This window comes from Dermochelys coriacea, chromosome 4, assembly GCF_009764565.3.
Source record: "Dermochelys coriacea isolate rDerCor1 chromosome 4, rDerCor1.pri.v4, whole genome shotgun sequence".
Classification (NCBI taxonomy): Eukaryota; Metazoa; Chordata; order Testudines; family Dermochelyidae; genus Dermochelys; species Dermochelys coriacea.
In genome coordinates, this window is record NC_050071.1 from 20813748 (window position 1) to 20836557 (window position 22810).

General features: G+C 41.1%; 1 protein-coding gene across 1 annotated transcript in view; it reads right to left on the reverse strand.

The window, feature by feature from the left end:
• LOC119855032 (broad substrate specificity ATP-binding cassette transporter ABCG2-like) overlaps positions 1-22810 on the reverse strand; it is a 39951-nt gene that overhangs the window by 7454 nt on the left and 9687 nt on the right. Inside the window, exons 7-11 of the mRNA XM_043513501.1 lie at positions 21493-21644; positions 12360-12476; positions 10892-11136; positions 3032-3114; positions 2372-2461 (exon numbers count right to left, since the gene is read on the reverse strand). Coding sequence (XP_043369436.1) covers positions 2372-2461; positions 3032-3114; positions 10892-11136; positions 12360-12476; positions 21493-21644 — 687 coding nt within the window. The remainder of the gene's footprint in view (positions 1-2371; positions 2462-3031; positions 3115-10891; positions 11137-12359; positions 12477-21492; positions 21645-22810) is intronic.

A 22810-nucleotide genomic window follows, 5' to 3' on the forward strand; every position in this document is an offset into this window, starting at 1 on the left:
TGTGAGTTTCATTTGGGATTAAATGGAGAAAAGCCTGTTTAGGCTTATCTTTGCTGCAGAGTTAATTTGGTCTGTTACTCGGGTGTTGCTCCTGTCCACAAACAGAAACATCTTACGCGAGTTGGTAGCGCTTTACACCTGAGCTAATTGGCCCATCCTGGGCTATAGGCTAAAGCCCAGAAATGTTAATACTGAGAGTGGTAGCCCACAGACACTGACTGTGGACACAGACTTTCTTACATGTGCCCTAGAACAGTGGTTCTTAACCAGGGGTACACAGAGGTCTTGCAGTGATACATCCACTCAACTAGATATTTGCCTAGTTTTACAACAGGCTACATAAAAAGCACAAGCGAAGTCAGTACACACTAAAATTTCAAACAGTGACTTGTTTATATAGGCTATATACTATACACTGAAATGTAAGTATAATATTTATATTCTAATTTATTTATTTTATAATTATATGGTAAAAATGAGAAAATAAGCAATTTTTCAGTAATAGGGCATAGGGCCAGATTAACGCAGGGGCTTTAGGGGCTGCAGCCCAGGGCCTCGGGCTAAGGGGGCCCCAGCGCAGCAGGGCTCAGGCAGGCTGCCTGCTTGCTGTGGTCCCACGCTGCTCCTGGAAGCAGCCAGCTGCCTGGCACATCTCTATGGCCCCTGGCCGGGGGGGGGAGAGAAGGTAGGCGGCTACATGTGCTACCCCCACCACCAGCACCATCCCTCCAGCTCCCAATGGCTAGGAACTGGCCAATGGGAGTTGAGGGCGTGGCACTTGCAAACATGGGCAGCGCACGGAGACACACTGTCCCCCTCCCCCCAGGGGCATGCAGAGATGTGCCCAGCAGCCGGCCGCTTCCAGGAACAGCGTGGGGCTATGGCAGGCAGGCAGCCTGCCTGAGCCCTGCTCCACCGCTGGCCTAGAGCCGCCTGTGGTAAATGCCTCCTGGCAAGAGCCTGCACCAGAATCCCCACCTGCACCAACCTTGCTCCTAGAGCCTGCACCCTTCACCCTCTCCTGCACCCCAGCCCGGAGCCCCCTCCTTCACCCAAACTCCCTCCCAGAAAGAAAGTAATATAACAGCTGTCCTAAGGTAAGAAGGAGGCTATTTTGAATTAACTATATTCTACATGTTTTAACACTGAAATGTAACCACAGAACAGCCTTATGTTTATTAAAAGTTTAGTATAGCATTAATAGCCTCTGCCATAATTGTGATGATTTTGTTTTAAATTAGGAAAAAGACTTTGTATACAGGGGCCCCACAAAATCACAGGAGAGTTAATCCAGCCCTGAGAGTACGTGTAACACTTTTTTGTATTTCTATGTCTGATTTTATAAGCAAGAAGTTTTTAAATGAGGTGAAACTTGTGGGGGTACTCAAGACAAATCAGACTCTTGAAAGGGGTACAGTAGTCAAAGATTGAGAATCACTGCCCCAGAATAAGCATTTCTAAGCAACACCTATTTAAAATATCAAGAAATTGTTTCTCTAAACTTTGTAACATTGCTTATTTTACATGTGAGCTGCTGATTGTGGCGAGAGAAAGTTATACTTAAATTCTGCATCCCGCCAATAAATCTTATAGTAGTCTCACTCTTCTCAAATGGTATCTGTGACAGGGCCTGAATGGCCCAGTGAAAAAAAGTAGTATTTCCTAAAACTCCCTTAATCCTGTTTATATTCTGCTTTTCCTTAAACTGCTACTTCTCCAGGAAAGATTTATAGCCCCAGTGACTTTCTTCAATCCCTCTTCCTGAAGATAGGTGTTTTGCCTATTCACTCAAACAGGAACACCACGACAGCTTTAAAAGTTGTTCTGTGTTTCTCACACTTTAACAATGCCATATTCCTCAACTGTGAAAATCAATTACCTGACATCACAGATGTGAAAATCGACTTTTTATGCTAGCTGGCTGTAGAGTTTTTGACCGTATCTATTAAACATATAACAATGACAACCAGTTTCTGGTTTGGGGGCTATACTTCTATTGAGAGAGACTAGTAATCAGGGGTAAGATTGAGTGGGACAAAGTGGTAGTAATCTATTCAAGCTCTGCCTCCAGCTCCAGAATAGTTGGGGTTTTCTATTAATATGATCAGCAGTCAGTTATCAGTGCTCATATTCTCATTATCATTAAACTTTTGAGTTAATACCACAGAGAAAGAGCTGGGATAGTTCACATCTATCTTAGGACCAAATGCTAAGCTGTGCCTTCAGTAACAAATTCATCACTAGACCCTAACAATGACGGATAGATAAGGGGTTATCTACATGGGGAAGTTAGTGTATAAGTTAAAGTAAACTGATACACCAACAAATAAAACAACATGCAAAGCTTTCTATTACACAGGGATTTACCTACATAAATATCTTTTTTTCTGTGACAAAGAGTTCAATAGTTGTAACACTGCTCAAACACTGATTGGTGGTCAAAAAGAATAAAGCACCAACTCTGTGGAGAGAACAAACAAAAGCAAGACAATTAGCTACGCAAATAGCTTTTTTAGCTAATGAGGAAGGAAGAAAATTTATCAGAGGGAGATGGGTATACTGTTACTACATGAAAATGGAATAAAGATGCAGGAAGCAAATAAATTATTTAGTGGAAATAGTTACCTTTTGATCGTACGTTAGAAAATAGTCAAACTTCTGGCTGAGGACAGATGGAAGCTGTTTCCCATGTAGTCCATCAACTACCTTTATTGTATATACCCTAGGTACTGCTCCATGTAACAATCTTATGGAGCTTATAAACTCCTCAGGGCAGGGACTGTCTTTTTGTTTGTGTCTGTGCAGTGCCAAGCACAGCGGGGTCCTGGTCAACTGTCTCTTGATGCTACCATGATACAAACAAGCACTGTTTTTCCTTTCTCACAGATACTTCTTCAAAATGTAATTTATTTTCTACAGTGCATAGCTGTCTCCTTACTTCAGCACAAGAACAGAGGCTAAGTAAAAATCTAAACAAAATGAACTACAGTGTATGCCCTACTAAAATTGTTCCATTCCCATGTTTACTAACCTGTTCTGAATGCCACTGGAATCGTTTTTTATTCCAGAGAAAATGGCTCCTACAACTACTCCCAAACCAGTTGTAATACACAGCTGAAAGAAAAATCAAGTAAGATTTTGTATTTTATTACAGATAATTATAATTGAAAATTATAATTACAGTAATAACCCAATTAAACAGCAACAGCGGTTACTCATTAGTGAAATGACAAATGTTTTTACAAAATACTCTACAGTATTTTATTGTATTCTATTTTCATTCTAAGTTCTGACAAGAGTAATGTGATTTTTATAACCAAGAAGAATTATACATTAACACAGAATTTGTGTCACTGTTCAAACAAATTTCAATAAACTCTTAGACTTTATTTGTTCAATTTCTATAAACAATGTAATGATAGAAGATGTATGGCTAACTACTGTACAGCTCAAAGGTGGTAGGATTGCTTCAAACAGATATTAAAACTGATTTAATGAGAGGGATCCAGAGATATGCTCCCTACTAGAAAATAAACATCTGGTTCATTCATTGTTGCCTCAAAAATCAGCTACAAGATCAATACAGAAAATCTGTAGAGTAGCCAAAGCAAGTCTGCAATGAAAACTATGACAGCAATGAGAGAAAATAGTTGGCATTCTGGAATCTTGCAGATGAAGCAACACTAATAGCATCTAAAAAAAACTGACGTGCATCTGTGGACCAGGGGGAAAAAACTCAGCACAGAAGATCATTTCAAATTTGTCAATTTATGTCTTCCTGGAGAGCTCTCTTGGATGAGATCAGAAGCTTGCCATCAACCATTTTAAGAGGTCAACTGATCATATAAGCAAGAGAGAACAAAACCAGCTTTAACATTTTTTGAGAAAAATCAGTAAGTCTATATATCAACTCAAAAGTCACGCCTCACTAGAATGTCTTCATCATGAAAATAAAGAATTTAACAGTCTTTGATGGTTATTTTCGCTGTTATACAAATGCAACAAATCTTATATCAGGTATGCCATGTAAGGTAACAATGGAAAAGTTACAATCTATCAAATATTATTATCCTGTTTGTATGCATGTATCTTTTTACCTCAAGTTATGAATATTGACTATATACCTGACAGGTTTCAGATAGCAGCCGTGTTAGTCTGTATTCGCAAAAAGAAAAGGAGTACTTGTGGCACCTTAGAGACTAACAAATTTATTAGAGCATAAGCTTTCGTAATGCATCCAATGAAGTGAGCTGTAGCTCACGAAAGCTTATGCTCTAATAAATTTGTTAGTCTCTAAGGTGCCACAAGTACTCCTTTTCTTTTTGACTATATACCAGTATTTCAAATGTGTTTGCTCCTGGAGTAACACCTGCAAGGTAGTTGGCATCCAGTCTAGCCAACACATTGTGAATGAACCATTCAAGTTGATGGCCCATTAATTAACATAATGAGCCACAGGAAAAAAAAAAAAAAAACTTATCCCCACTCGATGTGCCTTCCTGATGACATTTTAACCAGAACATGGGGTAATGACTATACCTATGACTCAAAGCATGTAAGGGCATGTGACTAACTCATGTAACCCTGGACTCCATCTTGTGCCTGTACTTTTCCACAAATTAAGACTAAGAGCTTTCCCTCCACATGGGAGAAGGCATAAAAGGCCCTGGAAGATCTCCATTTTGACTCCTTCCTGCTCTGATCTCTGGACTTACATTAAAAGGAGCATTCCAAACAATGGGCTGAAGACCTTCCAATCTTTTGGGAAGTTACCAGAGATTTTACAAGCCAGCAGTTCATTCCATCACTGCTACAAACCTGATCCAAGAACTTTGCAATGAGTGTATGTACTTGTTTTCCTTGACTATTTTAAGTCTCCCCTCTTTCTTTTCTCTTAGAAATAAAGCTTTAGATATTAGATACTAAAATATTGGCAACAGCGTGATTATTTGATAAGATCTGAGTTATATATTGACCTGGCTATATGGGATTAGAAGAACCCTGTGATGAAAATGATGATTTTAAATAACCACTCATCATATAGTTTGGTGTCTGGGTAGTGAAAGAAGGGCTGGAATGCCTAAGGAGACTGCATTTCTGACTTCTTAACCAGTGTGGTGACACAAGTTTACTTTTGTTACTGGCTTGGTATATTTTATGGAAGAATAACCAGCAGTTTGGGGATGACTCTGCCCTGTTTGTCCTGAATCTGGTATTCTCAGCTGTGACCCACTGAGGCACGGTGACATTCACCACTCTCCTTGGATATCTGTTCCAATCACAAGTAGTAGATACCTTCTCCCTGAGTAGGTACTTATAGTCTGTGCTCAAGTCACCCCTTAACCTTCTTTTCAATAACTAAGCATTTGAACACGTTAAGTTCTTAGCTATAAGGTATCTTCACACTTTGAATCATTCTTGTGGCTCTTCTCTGAACATTCTGCATGTTTAACACCAGAAGTGGAGATAGCATTCCAGCGATGGACTCACCAATGCCATTTCCAGAGATATCTCCTCCTTTCTTCTATTCCATATTTCCATGTTAATAATTTAAGATTCTTGTTAACTCTTTTAACTATAAAAGAAGAGGAGTACTTGTGGCACCTTAGAGACTAACAAATTTATTTGAGCATAAGCTTTCGTGAGCTACAGCTCACTTCATCGGATGCATTCAGTGGAAAATACAGTGGGGAGATTTATATACATAGAGAACATGAAACAATGGATGTTACCATACACACTGTAACGAGAGTGATCACTTAAGGTGAGATATTACCAGCAGGAGAGCGGGGGGAATGAGGGGGGAAACCTTTTATAGTGATGATCAAGGTGAGCCATTTCCAGCACTTGACAAGAACGTCTGAGGAACGGTGGGTGGGGAGAATAAACATGGGGAAATAGTTTTACTTTGTGTAATGACCCATCCACGCCCAGTCTCTATTCAAGCCTAAGTTAATTGTATCCAGTTTGCAAATTAATTCCAATGCAGCAGTCTCTCGTTGGAGTCTGTTTCTTTTTTTTTGTTGAAGAATTGTAACTTTTAGGTCTGTAATCGAATGACCAAAGAGATTGAAGTGTTCTCCGACTGGTTTTTGAATGTTATAATTCTTGACGTCTCATTTGTGTCCATTTATTCTTTTATGTAGAGACTGTCCAGTTTGACCAATGTACATGGCAGAGGGGCATTGCTGGCACATGATGGCATATATCACATTGGTAGATGTGCAGGTGAACGAGCCTCCGATAGTGTGGCTGATGTGATTAGGCCCTATGATGGTGTCCCCTGAATAGATATGTGGACACAGTTGGCAACGGGCTTTGTTGCAAGGATAGGTTCCTGGGTTAGTGGTTCTGGTGTGTGGGGTGTGGTTGCTGGTGAGTATTTGCTTCAGGTTGGGGGGCTGTCTGTAAGCAAGGACTGGCCTGTCTCCCAAGATCTGTGAGAGTGATAGGTTGTCCTTCAGGATAGATTGTAGATCCTTGATGATGCATTGGAGAGGTTTTAGTTGGGGGCTGAAGGTGATGGCTAGTGGCGTTCTGTTATTTTCTTTGTTGGGCCTGTCCTGTAGTAGGTGACTTCTGGGTACTCTTCTGGCTCTGTCAATCTGTTTCTTCACTTCAACAGGTTGGTATTATAGTTGTAAGAATGCTTGATAGAGATCTTGTAGGTGTGTGTCTGTCTGAGGGGTTGGAGCAAATGCGGTTATATCGTAGAGCTTGGCTGTAGACAATGGATCATGTGGTGTGGTCTGGATGAAAGCAGGAGGCATGTAGGTAGGAATAGCGGACAGTAGGTTTCCGGTATAGGGTGGTGTTTGTGTGACCATCGCTTATTAGCACCGTAGTGTCCAGGAAGTGGATCTCTTGTGTGGACCGGTCCAGGCTGAGGTTGATGGTGGGATGGAAATTGTTGAAATCCTGGTGGAATTCCTCAAGGGCTTCTTTTCCATGGGTCCAGATGATGAAGATGTCATCAATGTAGCGCAAGTAGAGTAGGGGCATTAGGGGACGAGAGCTGAGGAAGCGTTGTTCTAAGTCAGCCATAAAAACGTTGGCATACTGTGGGGCCATATGGGTACCCATAGCAGTGCCGCTGATTTGAAGGTATACATTGTCCCCAAATGTGATATAGTTATGGATGAGGACTCTAGCACTGCACTGTGAGGTCACATTCATGACCCGTATGTCCTTTTAAGGGGCCTTTCCTGGACACAGCTCTCCATCCTATACATACAGACTACATTCTTTGTTCCTAGATCCTGCAGTTGTCTCTGTTAAAATGCATGTTGCTTGACTGTGCCCAGCTTACCAAGTGATCCACATTGTTCTGTATAAGTGATCTGTTCTCATTATCATTTAGCACTTGACCAATCTTTTTGTCATCTGCAAACTTCATGATGAATAATTAAGGCCATTAATAACATTTTTGCACAGTGTTGAACCAATACTTGATGTCAGGAGAATCCCAGTAAAAATACCCCACAAAGTAACTGGGGAGGATGTGGTCAAGTTGAGGGAAGAGATTAAAAGAAAGAGTACAGGGCAGTCAGAGGAAAAAGGCCCAGAAGAGAACATAGATAGAAGTCCTCTCCCAGAAGGGATGGGACTTTAAAAGAATCTGGCCAGTGGGTCGGGTCCTGAACATAGGAAACTGTTGGAAAAAGCCACAAAAAAGCTGATCCATAATGGTTGTGCAGCAGCCTAACCAATCTTGAAAATGTCTAAAAGCATGATATCACATTCCTCTACAAGACCTACTTTTGATAAATGCATATTGATTGGCATTATTAATATTTCCATCTTTTAATCCTTTATTGCTTTGGCAATAGGACTTTTCAATCAGTTCCCCCAAAGCGTGTCAAATGTATTTCTTCACAAAAGTCATTAGCTTTCAAAGAAGCACGAGGGCAGCTCCTCTAGAAATATACCTATAAAAACAAGTTGCCCCTTGCCTGTTCAATGTCTTATTTATTGATATTATTTTAAAAGAGCCTCAAATGTTTGTTTAAATACACAGTTGGCACTTGGGAAATTCTAGGAGCTACCAGACTGATTGAAGGGTGATAATTCAGCAGCTAAACCATGAGAATTTTCATATTTGAGGAGTCCAGAACTGAGAATTCAAGATTGACAAAGGCTTTCTTGTACTAGATAAAAACTAGCATCCCTGCTCTGCTGATGAGGAACAATGGTAACAAAACCAAAAACTCCTAACATAATACAAACCAAAGTGAGAATAAACCTCATCTTTTATACAACAAATAAATCTTCAGAGTTCGCTTTACAAAATGTGTATTTCTAATATTTCCAGCTCAAACAAATATATTCAAAAATAGAACTAGTTTAATTATTATAGCAAAAGGATCTTTAATAAACTAAGTGCGGAGGAGGGTACAGAGACATTGCTGAAGTAAAGAGAAACCTCCTTCCCTTTTGTAGTGAAATAATAAAGCAGAAAAATCACTTCTAAACGATTTCTTTCAAATGCTAGATTCAAAAAACTTAATATTTTTTTAAAGTAGCAACTTTGTGCTTGTAACAAGGGTTGTATTTTTAAGTCTATTCAATAATGGAACTAAGAGGGGAGGGGGAATTGAACCATATTAATAATTTATTTCACAGTAAAGCCCAATAGAAAGGATTTTAAAGCCTACTTGATTCCAGAACAATCCAATTATTGTTAGTTTTAAGCCAACAGAAACATGAATTTTTCCAACAGAAAAAGTATGAATGACTTTAATGACATAATCAGAATGATGAAAATGTGTACATTATTATTTCTTAATATGTAGAAGCAAAAAAAAAAATCTCAGCAAAAATGATGGTGTCAGGCAGTTCAGTCATGGTTAAGCATGAGGGATGCATGAGTCTTAACACTATAAAGCATTTCATATGTGGTACTGTATCACTAAGAACCTGCTGAAAGGACCAAATGTCAGGGATAATTCAGCCACTAAGCTAATTGTAGTGGAAAACAAGGATCATATCAAGACCAATTTGGAGAGGATTAGCAAAGAAGGCTTAGTGAACTGTGTACCATTTATAGAATGTATTTGAAATCCATTCCTAATGAGGTTTGGGAGATAGAAAAGATTGTGAGAAAGAAAGTCAGGACCATTAACCCTGGAGTATTATAAAGCTTGAGAGTATAATTCTTGTCACAAGGTCAAGCTTTTACAAACCAATTATTAGGGATATCCATAATATCAACACCCAGAAACCTTTTAACTTGAGAGATACTGAACAGATCTCCTGTATGCTGGTGATCATAGTTTTTTGGAAAATTTTTGCATCGTTGTTGAAAAACACAAAGGTTTGATTGTGTCATTTAAGTACAATTCAGTGCAGAGCAATGCAGACATGCATTTAAGTACAGTTCAGAGATGCAATGATACAATGAGAGCACAAAAAGGCATTCAGATAGAATGTGTGCTGGAGCTCCTGGGCATGCAGACTCTGCATATGCAGTACTTCAGTGCTTTGTAGGGCAAAGCCTACCCCCTGCATGGTTGTCCAATATTGGTCAGTGCATAAAAAAGGCAGAGTCATGGCCTCACTTCCTATCTGCTCTCCTCACCCTTTTGGGAATGGAAGTAACATGGGAGCAGTCCCTGCAATCCCCACCTTATGGGGCAGCAATTCTGCCTGATCCTTACATGGATTATGCAAGTGAGGGAGGGATGGCGCTTCCCTCTTTTCACTGGACACCATTGTAGGGGTGGGGCATATCAGTGTGTACCATTTATATTATTTGTTGCTATTAATCTATCAATTCTAAATAGTTTATCAATCCTTCTATTTGCTGCTCCAGAAGTGTACATGTTAAGCAAAGGTAAGAAAAGGGAACAATATGATCTATCCTAGTTCGAACCCACAATATGATAGTCAATACATCAAGAAAATGTAAAATAATATTGCTTTATCATCATTGCAATTCAAAAACAATTATACTATAAATCTACAGTGGCTCTACAAAGAGTGACAATTTAGTGGCCAGACTGTGCCACCTTTACTCATATGGAGTAATACATTGCTTTGTGAGTTGTCCCATTTAAATCAATGGGACCAAATGCACAATATAAGATATTCCATGTAAATAATGGTGGCATGATCTGGCACAAAGGGTCTGATCCTATTTTCACTAAAGTCTAAAGGAATTTTGTCTGTGTTAGCATTACAAGATCTCATTTACAAACAATCCTCTGTTTTGCATATGAATGTTATCAAACAGACAGCATTCTGACATTATTGCATGATGAAATATAAAGAGATGTTGGACTGTATAGCAGAAAACCTTTGTTTACCACATACAGTAGACCCCCATATTACTAACACCTTGGGAATGGAGGTTGTTCATAACTCTCAACAAAACATTGATGGTTCTTTTAAAAGTTTACAATTGAACACTGACTTAATACAGCTTTGAAAAATAAAAGAAAAAATGCTGCTTTGCCTTTATTATTTTTAGTAGTTTACATTTAACACAGTAATGTACTGTACTTGGTGGGGGTTGTTTTTTTTTCTTTTTAGTTTCTGCTGCTGCATGATTTGTGTACTTCTGGTTCTAAATGAGTTGTGTGGTTGACTGGTCAGTTCATAACTCTGGTGTTCGTAACTTTGAGGTTCTACTGTATTTGATCATTAGCAAAAATGCCAAGGGTAGCACTGACAAGAATGAAGGTCTATGGATTTCTCCGTTAATATGATCTATGACAATGTAAAGATTTCCACAGTGAAAGACTGTTTAAAGTCATATTGTTGGCTAATCAATTGGAAGTTTTTTCACTCATTTTTTAATTATCAGAAGCCAACATTTTATATTTCAACCCAATTCATCTTCAGAAAGAAACAAACTATAACTGTTCATGTTTTAAAGATTCACTATAATTACCTGAGCCATGGAGTTTTGTGGGTTATAGATCAAGTTTTTAAATGTGCGTCTGGACACCCACTTTAGCTGGTGAAAGAAGGAAGTGCTGTATGTGATTTGTTGGAAATCTGCACTCATCTTCCTTTTATTTTTCAAAGACAGCTTCTCTAATTCTGCTTTTGTTTCTTTGTAGTAAGGGGAACTGGAAAACAGCTCCGCTAATTTCTCAGCAATAGTCTTATCACCACTGACCTCTTCAATGGTTTCTTCAGATTAAAAAGAAAAATATTGTTGTAGGAGCAATAGCAGTAGAAAGCTAAAGACACAAATTAGTTCATGACAGTTTCGGTATGCTGAAGTCATCCCCGTCCCCCCCGAAAGCGCTACATTTTATCCTCAAAAATCTCTTACCATAAATAGAGATCAGACTGAATCAGAATCACACATCCAAACCTACAGAATGTTACAGCAATTCAGATCAGGATTCAAGCTTCAAAGCTCAAGTTTATTTCCACATCGGGCCCAAAGGAGAATCCCAGCAATGGGATAGCTAGAACCAGTTTGTGGAGCATGTGGAAATGTTTGTGGGAATGATAATATGCACTGTACAATTTATTGCTGGGTATTTTAAGTGAATACAGTTGTGGCCTAGTTCAACCACATCTATTGCCTCCTACCTTTTTTTCCAGGGTGGCCAGAATATCTAATGGCAAACCAAACATGTCCCAGAATAAACTGTGTGGGTCAGATGCCAAGACTGTAACACAATTTTCTCTTCGTGTTCTCAGGGAGCTTGTATTTTCTGAATGCAACTCTCCAAGAAGTTCCCTGAGAACTTAAAGCAGAAAACTACGTTAAAATCTTGGAGGCTGAATCACACAATCTAGCCATAATCTTACCCACAAGTAACTATGGGAACAAAATTAGAAACAAAAGAGTTGTCTGCTTTTAGACAAGAAGCGGCATATGGAGCAATGCTCCAGTATGTACTCCTCTCCCAGGCAGATGAGACATCTGGAGAGCCTGTTGTTAATAGGCATGGTACAACTGCACAACTGGCAGGTCTTGAAGCCCAGAGACTTGGAATCTGGCTTAAGGTAGGAATACCCTTGTGTACAAGAAGGGTGTTGGAAAGCTCTTAGTTAAGTCCCCCTCCCAACAGGCAAAGCAAAGAAAGTAAAGTTAAAAATTAACAAATTAAATCTTAAAAGCTAAACGAGCTCACATAGTGAGTTCGGAGAAGCTATGTTGCATGAGGCACATGCTGCAGGTGCTCCGGCTTGCACCACAGTTAGTAAGAAGGAACAGAGTAATGGTTGCAGCCACTCCACCTCTTATCCTTCACCTATAATAGCCAAGAGGTCATTAGGGGTTCAGGTGTGGCCATAACAGATACTATTCAAAAAGAATCCAATCTCACATACATGGGGTGCATGTGCATCATGAGCGGGATCAGTGTGGACAATCACTTGACCTCTAGCTCCCATACCTGATAAATTGCATTGACTGACAGATTCTGATTTGCTGAGTGTCACAGCAGTTGAGTCTCCATTAATGATATCCAGAAAAAAATCAGCAGGATTGTTGTATGGCTCGCATTCATAACCTGCAAAGAAATAATATCAGATCTCTAAAATAAGTCATTCAATAGATGGGAGAAATATGTTGCAATATTAAGGGTAATATTCTTAAATCTGTCTGAAAGGGAAAGCAATTAGACATCCCACCATCAAAAGGTACCATCTAATGCAACAAATCAGCTTCCCCAAAGACAAAAATAGAATGGGCCAAAACTACCAAGTTCACCTGTGTTTGGTTCCAAAATTTTGGCTCATTCCATTATGGAAATTGGATCAATGGCACAGTTCAGATTTGGATTTGGATGATCATCATGCTTTCAAATGCCTAGCCAAAATAGGGGCTTGAGTGAGACACTGAGCTGTCTGAAGTTTATCCAGACAAAATAGTGATAAATTTAGGGTGGCATATTTCAGAGTAGCAGCCGTGTTAGTCTGTATTCGCAAAAAGAAAAGGAATACTTGTGGCAACTTAGAGACTAACAAATTTATTAGAGCATAAGCTTTCGTGAGTTACAGCTCACTTCATCGGATGCATTTGGTGGAAAATATAGGGGGGAGATTGATATACACACACAGAGAACATGAAACAATGGGTTTTATCATACACACTGTAAGGAGAGCGATCACTTAACATAAGCCATCACCAGCAGCAGGGGGGGGGGGGGAAGGAGGAAAACCTTCTACATACCACACAGACTATGCTGACAGCTTGTGCCACACACTCTCAAAGAAACTGCGGAACCACCTGATCAACATCCTCTACAGCAAACAAGGAAAGATTAAGAATGAGCTCTCAAAACTGGATACTCTCATAAAGAACCAACCTTCCACACAAACTTCCTAGTGGCTGGACTTTACAAAAACTAGACAAGCCATTTACAACACACACTTTGCTTCTCTACAAAAGAAAAAGGACACTAAGCTATCTAAACTACTACATGCCACAAGGGGCCACAACAGTGGTTCCCGTAAACCACCCAGCAATATTGTTAATCTATGCAACTATACTCTTAGCCCAGCAGAAGAATCTGTCCTATCTCGGGGCCTCTCCTTTTGCCCCTCCACCCCCACGAACATGATACAGTTCTGTGGTGACCTAGAATCCTATTTTCAACGTCTCCGACTCAAGGAATATTTCCAACACACCTCTGACCAACATATTAACCCACAGAGACCTTCCTACCAACACTACAAAAAGAAGGATTCTGGGTGGACTCCTCCTGAAGGTCAAAACAGCAGCCTGGACTTCTACATAGAGTGCTTCCGCTGACGTGCACAAGCTGAAATTGTGGAAAAGCAGCATCGCTTGCCCCATAACCTCAGCCATGCAGAACACAATGCCATCCACAGCCTCAGAAACAACTCTGACATCATAATCAAAAAGGCTGACAAAGGAGGTGCTGTCGTCGTCATGAATAGGTTGGAGTATGAACAAGAGGCTACTAGGCAGCTCTCCAACATCACTTTCTACAAGCCATTACCCTCTGATCCCACTGAGAGTTGCCAAAAGAAACTACAGCATTTGCTCAAGAAACTCCCTGAAAAAGCACAAGAACAAATCCGCACAGACACACCCCTAGAACCCCGACCTGGGGTATTCTATCTGCTACCCAAGATCCATAAACCTGGAAATCCTGGACGCCCCATCATCTCAGGCATTGGCACCCTGACAGCAGGATTGTCTGGCTATGTAGACTCCCTCCTCAGGCCCTACGTTACCAGCACTCCCAGCTATCTTCGAGACACCACTGACTTCCTGAGGAAACTACAATCCATTGGTGATCTTCCTAAAAACACCATCCTAGCCACTATGGATGTAGAAGCCCTCTACACCAACATTCCACACAAAGATGGACTACAAGCCGACAGGAACAGTATCCCCGATAATGTCACTGCTAACCTGGTGGCTGAACTTTGTGACTTTGTCCTCACCCATAACTATTTCACATTTGGGGACAATGTATACCTTCAAATCAGTGGCACTGCAATGGGTACCCGCATGGCCCCACAGTATGCCAACATTTAATGGCTGACTTAGAACAACGCTTCCTCAGCTCTCGTCTCTTAATGCCCCTACTCTACTTGCTCTACATTAATGACATCTTCATCATCTGGACCCATGGAAAAGAAGCCCTTGAGGAATTCCACCATGATTTCAACAATTTCCATCCCACCATTAACCTCAGCCTGGACCAGTCCACGCAAGAGATCCACTTCCTGGACACTACGGTGCTAATAAGCGATGGTCACATAAACACCACCCTATATCGGAAACCTACTGACCGCTATTCCTACCTACATGCCTCTAGCTTTCATCCAGATCATACCACACGATCCATTGTCTACAGCCAAGCTCTACGATATAACTGCATTTGCTCCAACCCCTCAGACAGAGACAAACACCTACAAGATCTCTATCATGCACTCCTACAACTACAATACCCACCTGCTGAAGTGAAGAAACAGATTGACAGAGCCAGAAGAGTACCCAGAAGTCACCTACTACAGGACAGGCCCAACAAAGAAAACAACAGAACGCCACTAGCCATCACCTTCAGCCCCCAACTAAAACCTCTCCAACACATCATCAAGGATCTAGAACCTATCCTGAAGGATGACCCATCACTCTCACAGATCTTGGGAGACAAGCCAGTCCTTGCTTACAGACAGCCCCCCAATCTGAAGCAAATACTCACCAGCAACCACACACCACACAACAGAACCACTAACCCAGGAACTTATCCTTGCAACAAAGCCCATTGCCAACTCTGTCCACATATCTATTCAGGGAACACCATCATAGGGCCTAATCACATCAGCCGCACTATCAGAGGCTCGTTCACCTGCGCATCTACCAATGTGATATATGCCATCATGTGCCAGCAATGCCCCTCTGCCATGTACATTGGTCAAACTAGACAGTGTCTACGTAAAAGAATGAATGGACGCAAATCAGACGTCAAGAATTAGAACATTCAAAAACCAGTTGGAGAACACTTCAATCTCTCTGGTCACTCGATCACAGACCTAAAAGTGGCTATCCTTCAACAAAAAAGCTTCAAAAACAGACTCCAATGAGAGACTGCTGAATTGGAATTAATTTGCAAACTGGATACAATTAACTTAGGCTTGACTAGAGACTGGGCATGGATGAGTCATTACACAAAGTAAAACTATTTCCCCATGTTATTTCTCCCCCCCACCCCACCCCCCACTGTTCCTCAGATATTCTTGTTAACTGCTGGAAATAGCCTACCTTGCTTGTCACCATGAAAGGTTTTCCTCCTTCCCCCCCCCCCACTGCTGGTGATGGCTTATGTTAAGTGATCACTCTCCTTACAGTGTGTATGATAAAACCCATTGTTTCATAGATTCAAACAGCTGCAGCGGCACAGGAGCTAGCAATCAGAGCTCTAAACAGGGGAGTTTGAGTGGGAGTTTGAAAGGGGAGTTTGGCTTGTGGTGCTTGTTTGGGGTTTGCTTTTGCTGGGGGGTGTGTGGTCTTTTTGGTGTGGCTTGTGTTTCCCAGATTAACAGGATTTAGGTGGGAAGGAGATGACAGATATAGAGGCAGCTGTGGGAGTGACTCCTGTAGTGAAAGACACATTGAGGATGACTGGATGTGTGGTAGCTGTGGTATGTACATGATCCTGGAGGGGGGAACCGGTAAGAGTTTTTTCTGCATGAAATGTCGTCCGATAGAGCTGATGGAGGAAAAGATCCGAGGTTTGGAGATGCAGGTGGAAAGTCTGGTTGAGTTTAGGAAGGGGTTTGAGCAGATGATGGAGCAAAGATATGAGGTATGTGAAAGGAAAAGCTCAGACTCACAGATAGAAGCAGGGCTGGGGAATTTTGAGGAGAGACTGGATGAGGAAAGTGGTCAGTGGAAACATGTGACTCAAAGAACCAGGCAGAGAAAAAGACGGGCTAGTGAAGGAGAAATAGAGCTTAGGAATAGGTTTGCAGAGTTGGAAAATGAAGAAGGGGCTCAGCAGGTACTTGTTGAAGGTGGAAGGGTAAGGAAGAAGAGAAGAGAGGCTAGTCCTATAGGAAAAGGGGGAGAGTCAAGGAAGACTACACCAAATATGAGCCCCAGGAGGATACAGGATGGGTTGAAGAGGATTGTAAGGGAAAATAGGAATGGAAAGAACTTGCAGCCAGAGGGAACAGGGGAGAGACTAGAGAATAGCACTGTCACCAGGAAAAGGCAGGTCTATGTGATCGGGGACTCTTTATTGAGAAGAATAGACAGGCCTGTAACTAGAGCTGATCCTGAGAATAGAAGGGTGTGCTGTCTTCCGGGTGCTAAGATACGGGATGTAGACCTGAGGTTGAAAAGGATCCTAAAGGGAGCGGGAAAGAATCCCCTAATTATCCTTCATGTGGGAACAAATGATACAGCCAGATTCTCGCTGGAAAGTATCAAGGGAGACTATGCTAGGCTGGGGAAGACGCTTAAGGAAATTGAGGCTCAGGTGATCTTTAGCGGGATCCTTCCTGTTCCTAGAGAATGGCAACAAAGGTCTGACAAGATTATGACTGTCAACAGATGGCTTAGGCAGTGGTGCTATAAGGAGGGCTTTGGGATGTATGGCCACTGGGAGGCATTCACGGACAGAGGTCAGTTCTCTCCGGATGGACTTCATCTGAGTAGGGAAGGAAATAGACTTCTAGGATCGAGGCTGGCACAACTGATAAAGAGAGCTTTAAACTAGGAATTGGGGGGAGATGGATGGGAGATGTCCAGAAAATCTCCATACCAGATTTTAGCATTGAGAGGGAAGAAGATGAAGTAAGAAAGGATACAGCCATGGGTAGGAGAATGTATATAAGGAGCGATGGCGGTGTGGATACTAGTCTAATAGGTTATACTGGCTGTAGAATGACTGTGCCTAATAGGGTACAAAATGTGAGCGAGGCCAAAGAGCAAAAATTAAGATGTTTGTACACCAATGCGAGGAGTCTAGGTAACAAAATGGAGGAACTAGAGCTACTGGTGCAGGAAGTGAAACCAGATATTATAGGGATAACAGAAACATGGTGGAATAGTAGTCATGACTGGACTACAGGTATTGAAGGGTATGTGCTGTTTAGGAAAGACAGAAACAAAGGTAAAGGGGGTGGAGTAGCATTGTATATCAATGATGAGGTAGAATGTAAAGAAATAAGAAGCGATGCAATGGATAAGACAGAGTCCGTCTGGGCAAAAATTACATTGGGGAAGAAAACTAGTAAAGCCTCTCCTACGATAGTGCTTGGGGTGTGCTATAGACCTCCGGGATCTAATTTGGATATGGATAGAGCCCTTTTTAATGTCTTTAATCAAGTAAATACTAATGGAAACTGCGTGATCATGGGAGACTTTAACTTCACAGATATAGACTGGAGGACCAGTGCTAGTAATAATAATAGGGCTCAGATTTTCCTAGATGCGATAGCTGATAGATTCCTTCATCAAGTAGTTGCTGAACCGACTAGAGGGGATGCCATTTTAGATTTAATTTTGGTGAGTAGCGAGGACCTCATAGAAGAAATGGTTGTAGGGGACAATCTTGGCTCAAGTGATCATGAGCTAATTCAGTTCAAACTAAATGGAAGGATTAACAAAAATAAATCTGCAACTAGGGTTTTTGATTTCAAAAGGGCTGACTTTCAAAAATTAAGGAAATTAGTTAGGGAAGTGGATTGGACTGAAGAACTTATGGATCTAAAGGTAGAGGAGGCCTGGGATTACTTTAAATCAAAGCTGCAGAAGCTATCGGAAGCCTGTATCCCAAGAAAGGGGAAAAAATTCATAGGAAGGAGTTGTAGACCAAGCTGGATGAGCAAGCATCTTAGAGAGGTGATTATGAAGAAGCAGAAAGCATACAGGGAGTGGAAGATGGGAGGGATCAGCAAGGAAAGCTACCTAATTGAGGTCAGAAGATGTAGGGATAAAGTGAGAGAGGCTAAAAGTCGAGTAGAGTTGAACCTTGCAAAGGGAATTAAAACCAATAGTAAAAGGTTCTATAGCCATATAAATAAGAAGAAAACTAAGAAGGAAGAAGTGGGGCCGCTTAACACTGAGGATGGAGCGGAGGTTAAAGATAATCTAGGCATGGCCCAATATCTAAACAAATACTTTGCCTCAGTCTTTAATAAGGCTAAAGAGGATCTTGGGGATAACGGTAGCATGACAAATGGGAAGGAGGATATAGAGGTAGATATTACCATATCAGAGGTAGAAGCGAAACTGAAACAGCTTAATGGGACTAAATCGGGGGGCCCAGATAATCTTCATCCAAGAATATTAAAGGAATTGGCACCTGAAATTGCAAGCCCATTAGCAAGAATTTTTAATGAATCTGTAAACTCAGGAGTAGTACCGAATGATTGGAGAATTGCTAATATAGTTCCTATTTTTAAGAAAGGAAAAAAAAGTGATCCTGGTAACTACAGGCCAGTTAGTTTGACATCTGTAGTATGCAAGGTCCTGGAAAAAATTTTGAAGGAGAAATTAGTTAAGGACATTGAAGTCAATGGTAAATGGGACAAAATACAACATGGTTTTACAAAAGGTAGATCGTGCCAAACCAACCTAATCTCCTTTTTTGAAAAAGTAACAGATTTTTTAGATAAAGGAAATGCAGTGGATCTAATTTACCTAGATTTCAGGAAGGCATTTGATACCGTGCCACATGGGGAATTATTAGTTAAATTGGAGAAGATGGGGATCAATATGAACATCAAAAGGTGGATAAGGAATTGGTTAAAGGGGAGACTGCAACGGGTCCTACTGAAAGGCGAACTGTCAGGTTGGAGGGAGGTTACCAGTGGAGTTCCTCAGGGATCGGTTTTTGGGACCAATCTTATTTAATCTTTTTATTACTGACCTTGGCACAAAAAGTGGGAGTGTGCTAATAAAGTTTGCAGATGATACAAAGCTGGGAGGTATTGCCAATTCGGAGAAGGATCGGGATATTATACAGGAGGATCTGGATGACCTTGTAAACTGGAGTAATAGTAATAGGATGAAATTTAATAGTGAGAAGTGTAAGGTTATGCATTTAGGGATTAATAACAAGAATTTTAGTTATAAGTTGGGGACGCATCAATTAGAAGTAACGGAAGAGGAGAAGGACCTTGGAGTATTGGTTGATCATAGGATGACTATGAGCTGCCAATGTGACATGGCTGTGAAAAAAGCTAATGCGGTTTTGGGATGCATCAGGAGAGGCATTTCCAGTAGGGATAAGGAGGTTTTAGTACCGTTATACAAGGCACTGGTGAGACCTCACCTAGAACACTGTGTGCAGTTCTGGTCTCCCATGTTTAAAAAGGATGAATTCAAACTGGAGCAGGTACAGAGAAGGGCTACTAGGATGATCCGAGGAATGGAAAACTTGTCTTATGAAAGGAGACTTAAGGAGCTTGGCTTGTTTAGCCTAACTAAAAGAAGGTTGAGGGGAGATATGATTGCTCTCTATAAATATATCAGAGGGATAAATACAGGAGAGGGAGAGGAATTATTTAAGCTCAGCACCAATGTGGACACAAGAACAAATGGGTATAAACTGGCCACCAGGAAGTTTAGACTTGAAATCAGACGAAGATTTTTAACCATCAGAGGAGTGAAGTTTTGGAATAACCTTCCAAGGGAAGCAGTGGGGGCAAAAGATCTATCTGGTTTTAAGATTCTACTCGATAAGTTTATGGAGGAGATGGTATGATGGGATAATGGGATTTTGGTAAGTAATTGATCTTTAAATATCCAGGGTAAATAGGCCAAATCCCCTGAGATGGGATATTAGATGGATGGGATCTGAGTTACTATAGAAAATTCTTTCCTGGGTATCTGGCTGGTGAATCTTGCCCATGTGCTCAGGGTTTAGCTGATTGCCATATTTGGGGTCGGGAAGGAATTTTCCTCCAGGGCAGATTGGAGAGGCCCTGGAGGTTTTTTTGCCTTCCTCTGTAGCATGGGGCATGGTTGACTGGAGGGAGGCTTCTCTGCTCCTTGAAGTTTTGAACCATGATTTAAGGACTTCAATAGCTCAGACATGGGTGAGGTTTTTCATAGGAGTGGGTGGGTGACATTCTGTGGCCTGCGCTGTGCAGGAGGTCGGACTAGATGATCAGAATGGTCCCTTCCGACCTTAGTATCTATGAATCTAAAGACCATTTAGAAATTATATTTGGTTCAGAATGCAGCTGCTCACTTATTTAGCAGGGTAGGCTGTACAGAGAACATTAGATCAGTTCTCCAAGGTGTGAACAGGCTTCCTCTTGTTCATTTCTGGATGCAATTAAGGTATCGATAGTAATGTATCAAATTCTGCAAGATTTGGGACTTGGCTACCTAATGAACAACGTCTCTCTCTATATGCATTCTTAACAGCTGCAATTGGCTGAGATGCTCTTGCTCAAAAGTCCTTATATACAAACATCCAGGATTTGCAGGAAGGATGTTATTAGTTGTGTGCCATTGACTCTGGAACATGCTTGCCCCATTGCTCTGACAGAGTCTATTAGAATATTCAGATAAACATTTTAAGCACATTATTTCACATCACTGAAAAGACTTTTGAATTAGGATATGTGGTTAGAAGACATTTGGTGGTTTAAAATATTAAAAATTGCTGTATCTTAATAGTGTTTATATCTCACAGTCCACTTTTGATGCAAGCACAACAGGAAGATAATGAGCCTTGATGATTACATATGCCCACGCTGGTCTTGGGATATAAAGCTTTTACCATACTCCGCAATCTCAGAGGTCACAGTGACAGGGATTCATGTCTTAAATAAACAGTATTTGCTCCTTTTTTTAATACTGAATGCATTTTTAAACAAGATATCTTTCCTTACTTACACAGTAGGGCCAGATCCTCAGAAGTATTTAGGTGCCTAACTTCCACTGAGATCAGTGGGAGTTAGGTGCCTAATTACCTTTGAGAATTTGTGTCAAAATCAGTATAATATGTGGAAGGCTAGAGGCCAACATCAATACAATATGCTGGAAGACCACCACTGTGACTTTGAAAGCTCCCTTTGAAAGCTCACCAATAGATTTGAAGTACTGCAGAGCATTCCGAGCAGGGCCATGGTACAACAGGCTTCCTGCAGCCAGTAACGTCAGGCTATCAAACAATCTGAATATGGAGTACCGGGGCTGATGGAGTGAAAAAATTATTGTTTTCCCCTGACTTGACATCCTGAATGCAAAAAAACAAAAAACAAAAACCACCACAAAATAGGAGAGGCATTAAATATCTGCAACTATTCCTTTTCTCTTCTATTTTCTTTCTGCTATGAATGGCTAATACCACTCAATCTGAAGTAATGACAAGCATATCTGGTCAAATCCTGGAGTCCTCTCTCAATTTTTACTCAAGCCTTACTTACGCAAGTGCCCATTAATTTCAGTAGTAGCTTAAGTAAAAACTGAGTAAAGGAAGAATATGGACCTCAGAATTTGGCCCACTATCCATAAATTATTCCCTTAAATGAATTATTCTCATGATGTGTACCTAAGCATTCATTATTCTCTTGATGATTTGATATGTGACATGAGGTGAAAGGCCACATTTTCCAACGAACGATTTATAGAAAATAAATTCTTGTGCAAATATTTGTAACATCTTGGGATAAGTGGCATATTTCTTTACAAGATATAATGGAGCAAACAAAGCAGAAGAAAGTTTAAAAGGGCCAAATCCTAAGGCCCTTAGGAGGTGGGACAAAGAGAAAGTAGGGAACGTCAAGTCTTGGCTAGATTCTAAACTCCCATACCTACAGGACAAAACTATGCAGAGTTTGATTACATAAGTGTAAAGTAACTAGCAATGCCCTTCCTTCTAAGAGGTGTGGCATTTCCTCACCCACTCCAAACACCTGACACTATTCAGAGAGCTGTCCCAGGGATATTGAGACCTGGCAGGATAGGTAACTGTGGATGCATGAGATTTCTATATCAAAGTTCCTTTCCCTGGGCAGATCCTCCAAAAGGATTGTTGGTCCAAATTCCCTGGCCCTTTTGGGACAGTGTGGGCTGTGGGACAGGAGACAAGAGTCTGACCCATTGTAGTGAAGCAGATTGGCCTCCCACTGAGTCAGAGGGGGAGGAGCCACTCTGTGATCCCTGGTGGGCGGAGCCAGATTAGCCTCACCCCCTCCTGCAGAAAGCTAAGGGGTGGGGCAGGAAGTATAAAAGGGAGAGCCTTTAACCCAGTTGAGTTTGAGTCAGAGAAGGGAGCAAATGTTTCCTGGCTGCTGCAGCTCCCTGGAGCAAAACCTGCACTGTGCCTTGCCATGCTCTGCCACTGGAGGAGTCTGACCCAGGCAAAGAACTGCCAGAACTGCCACTCACCACATATGCCGA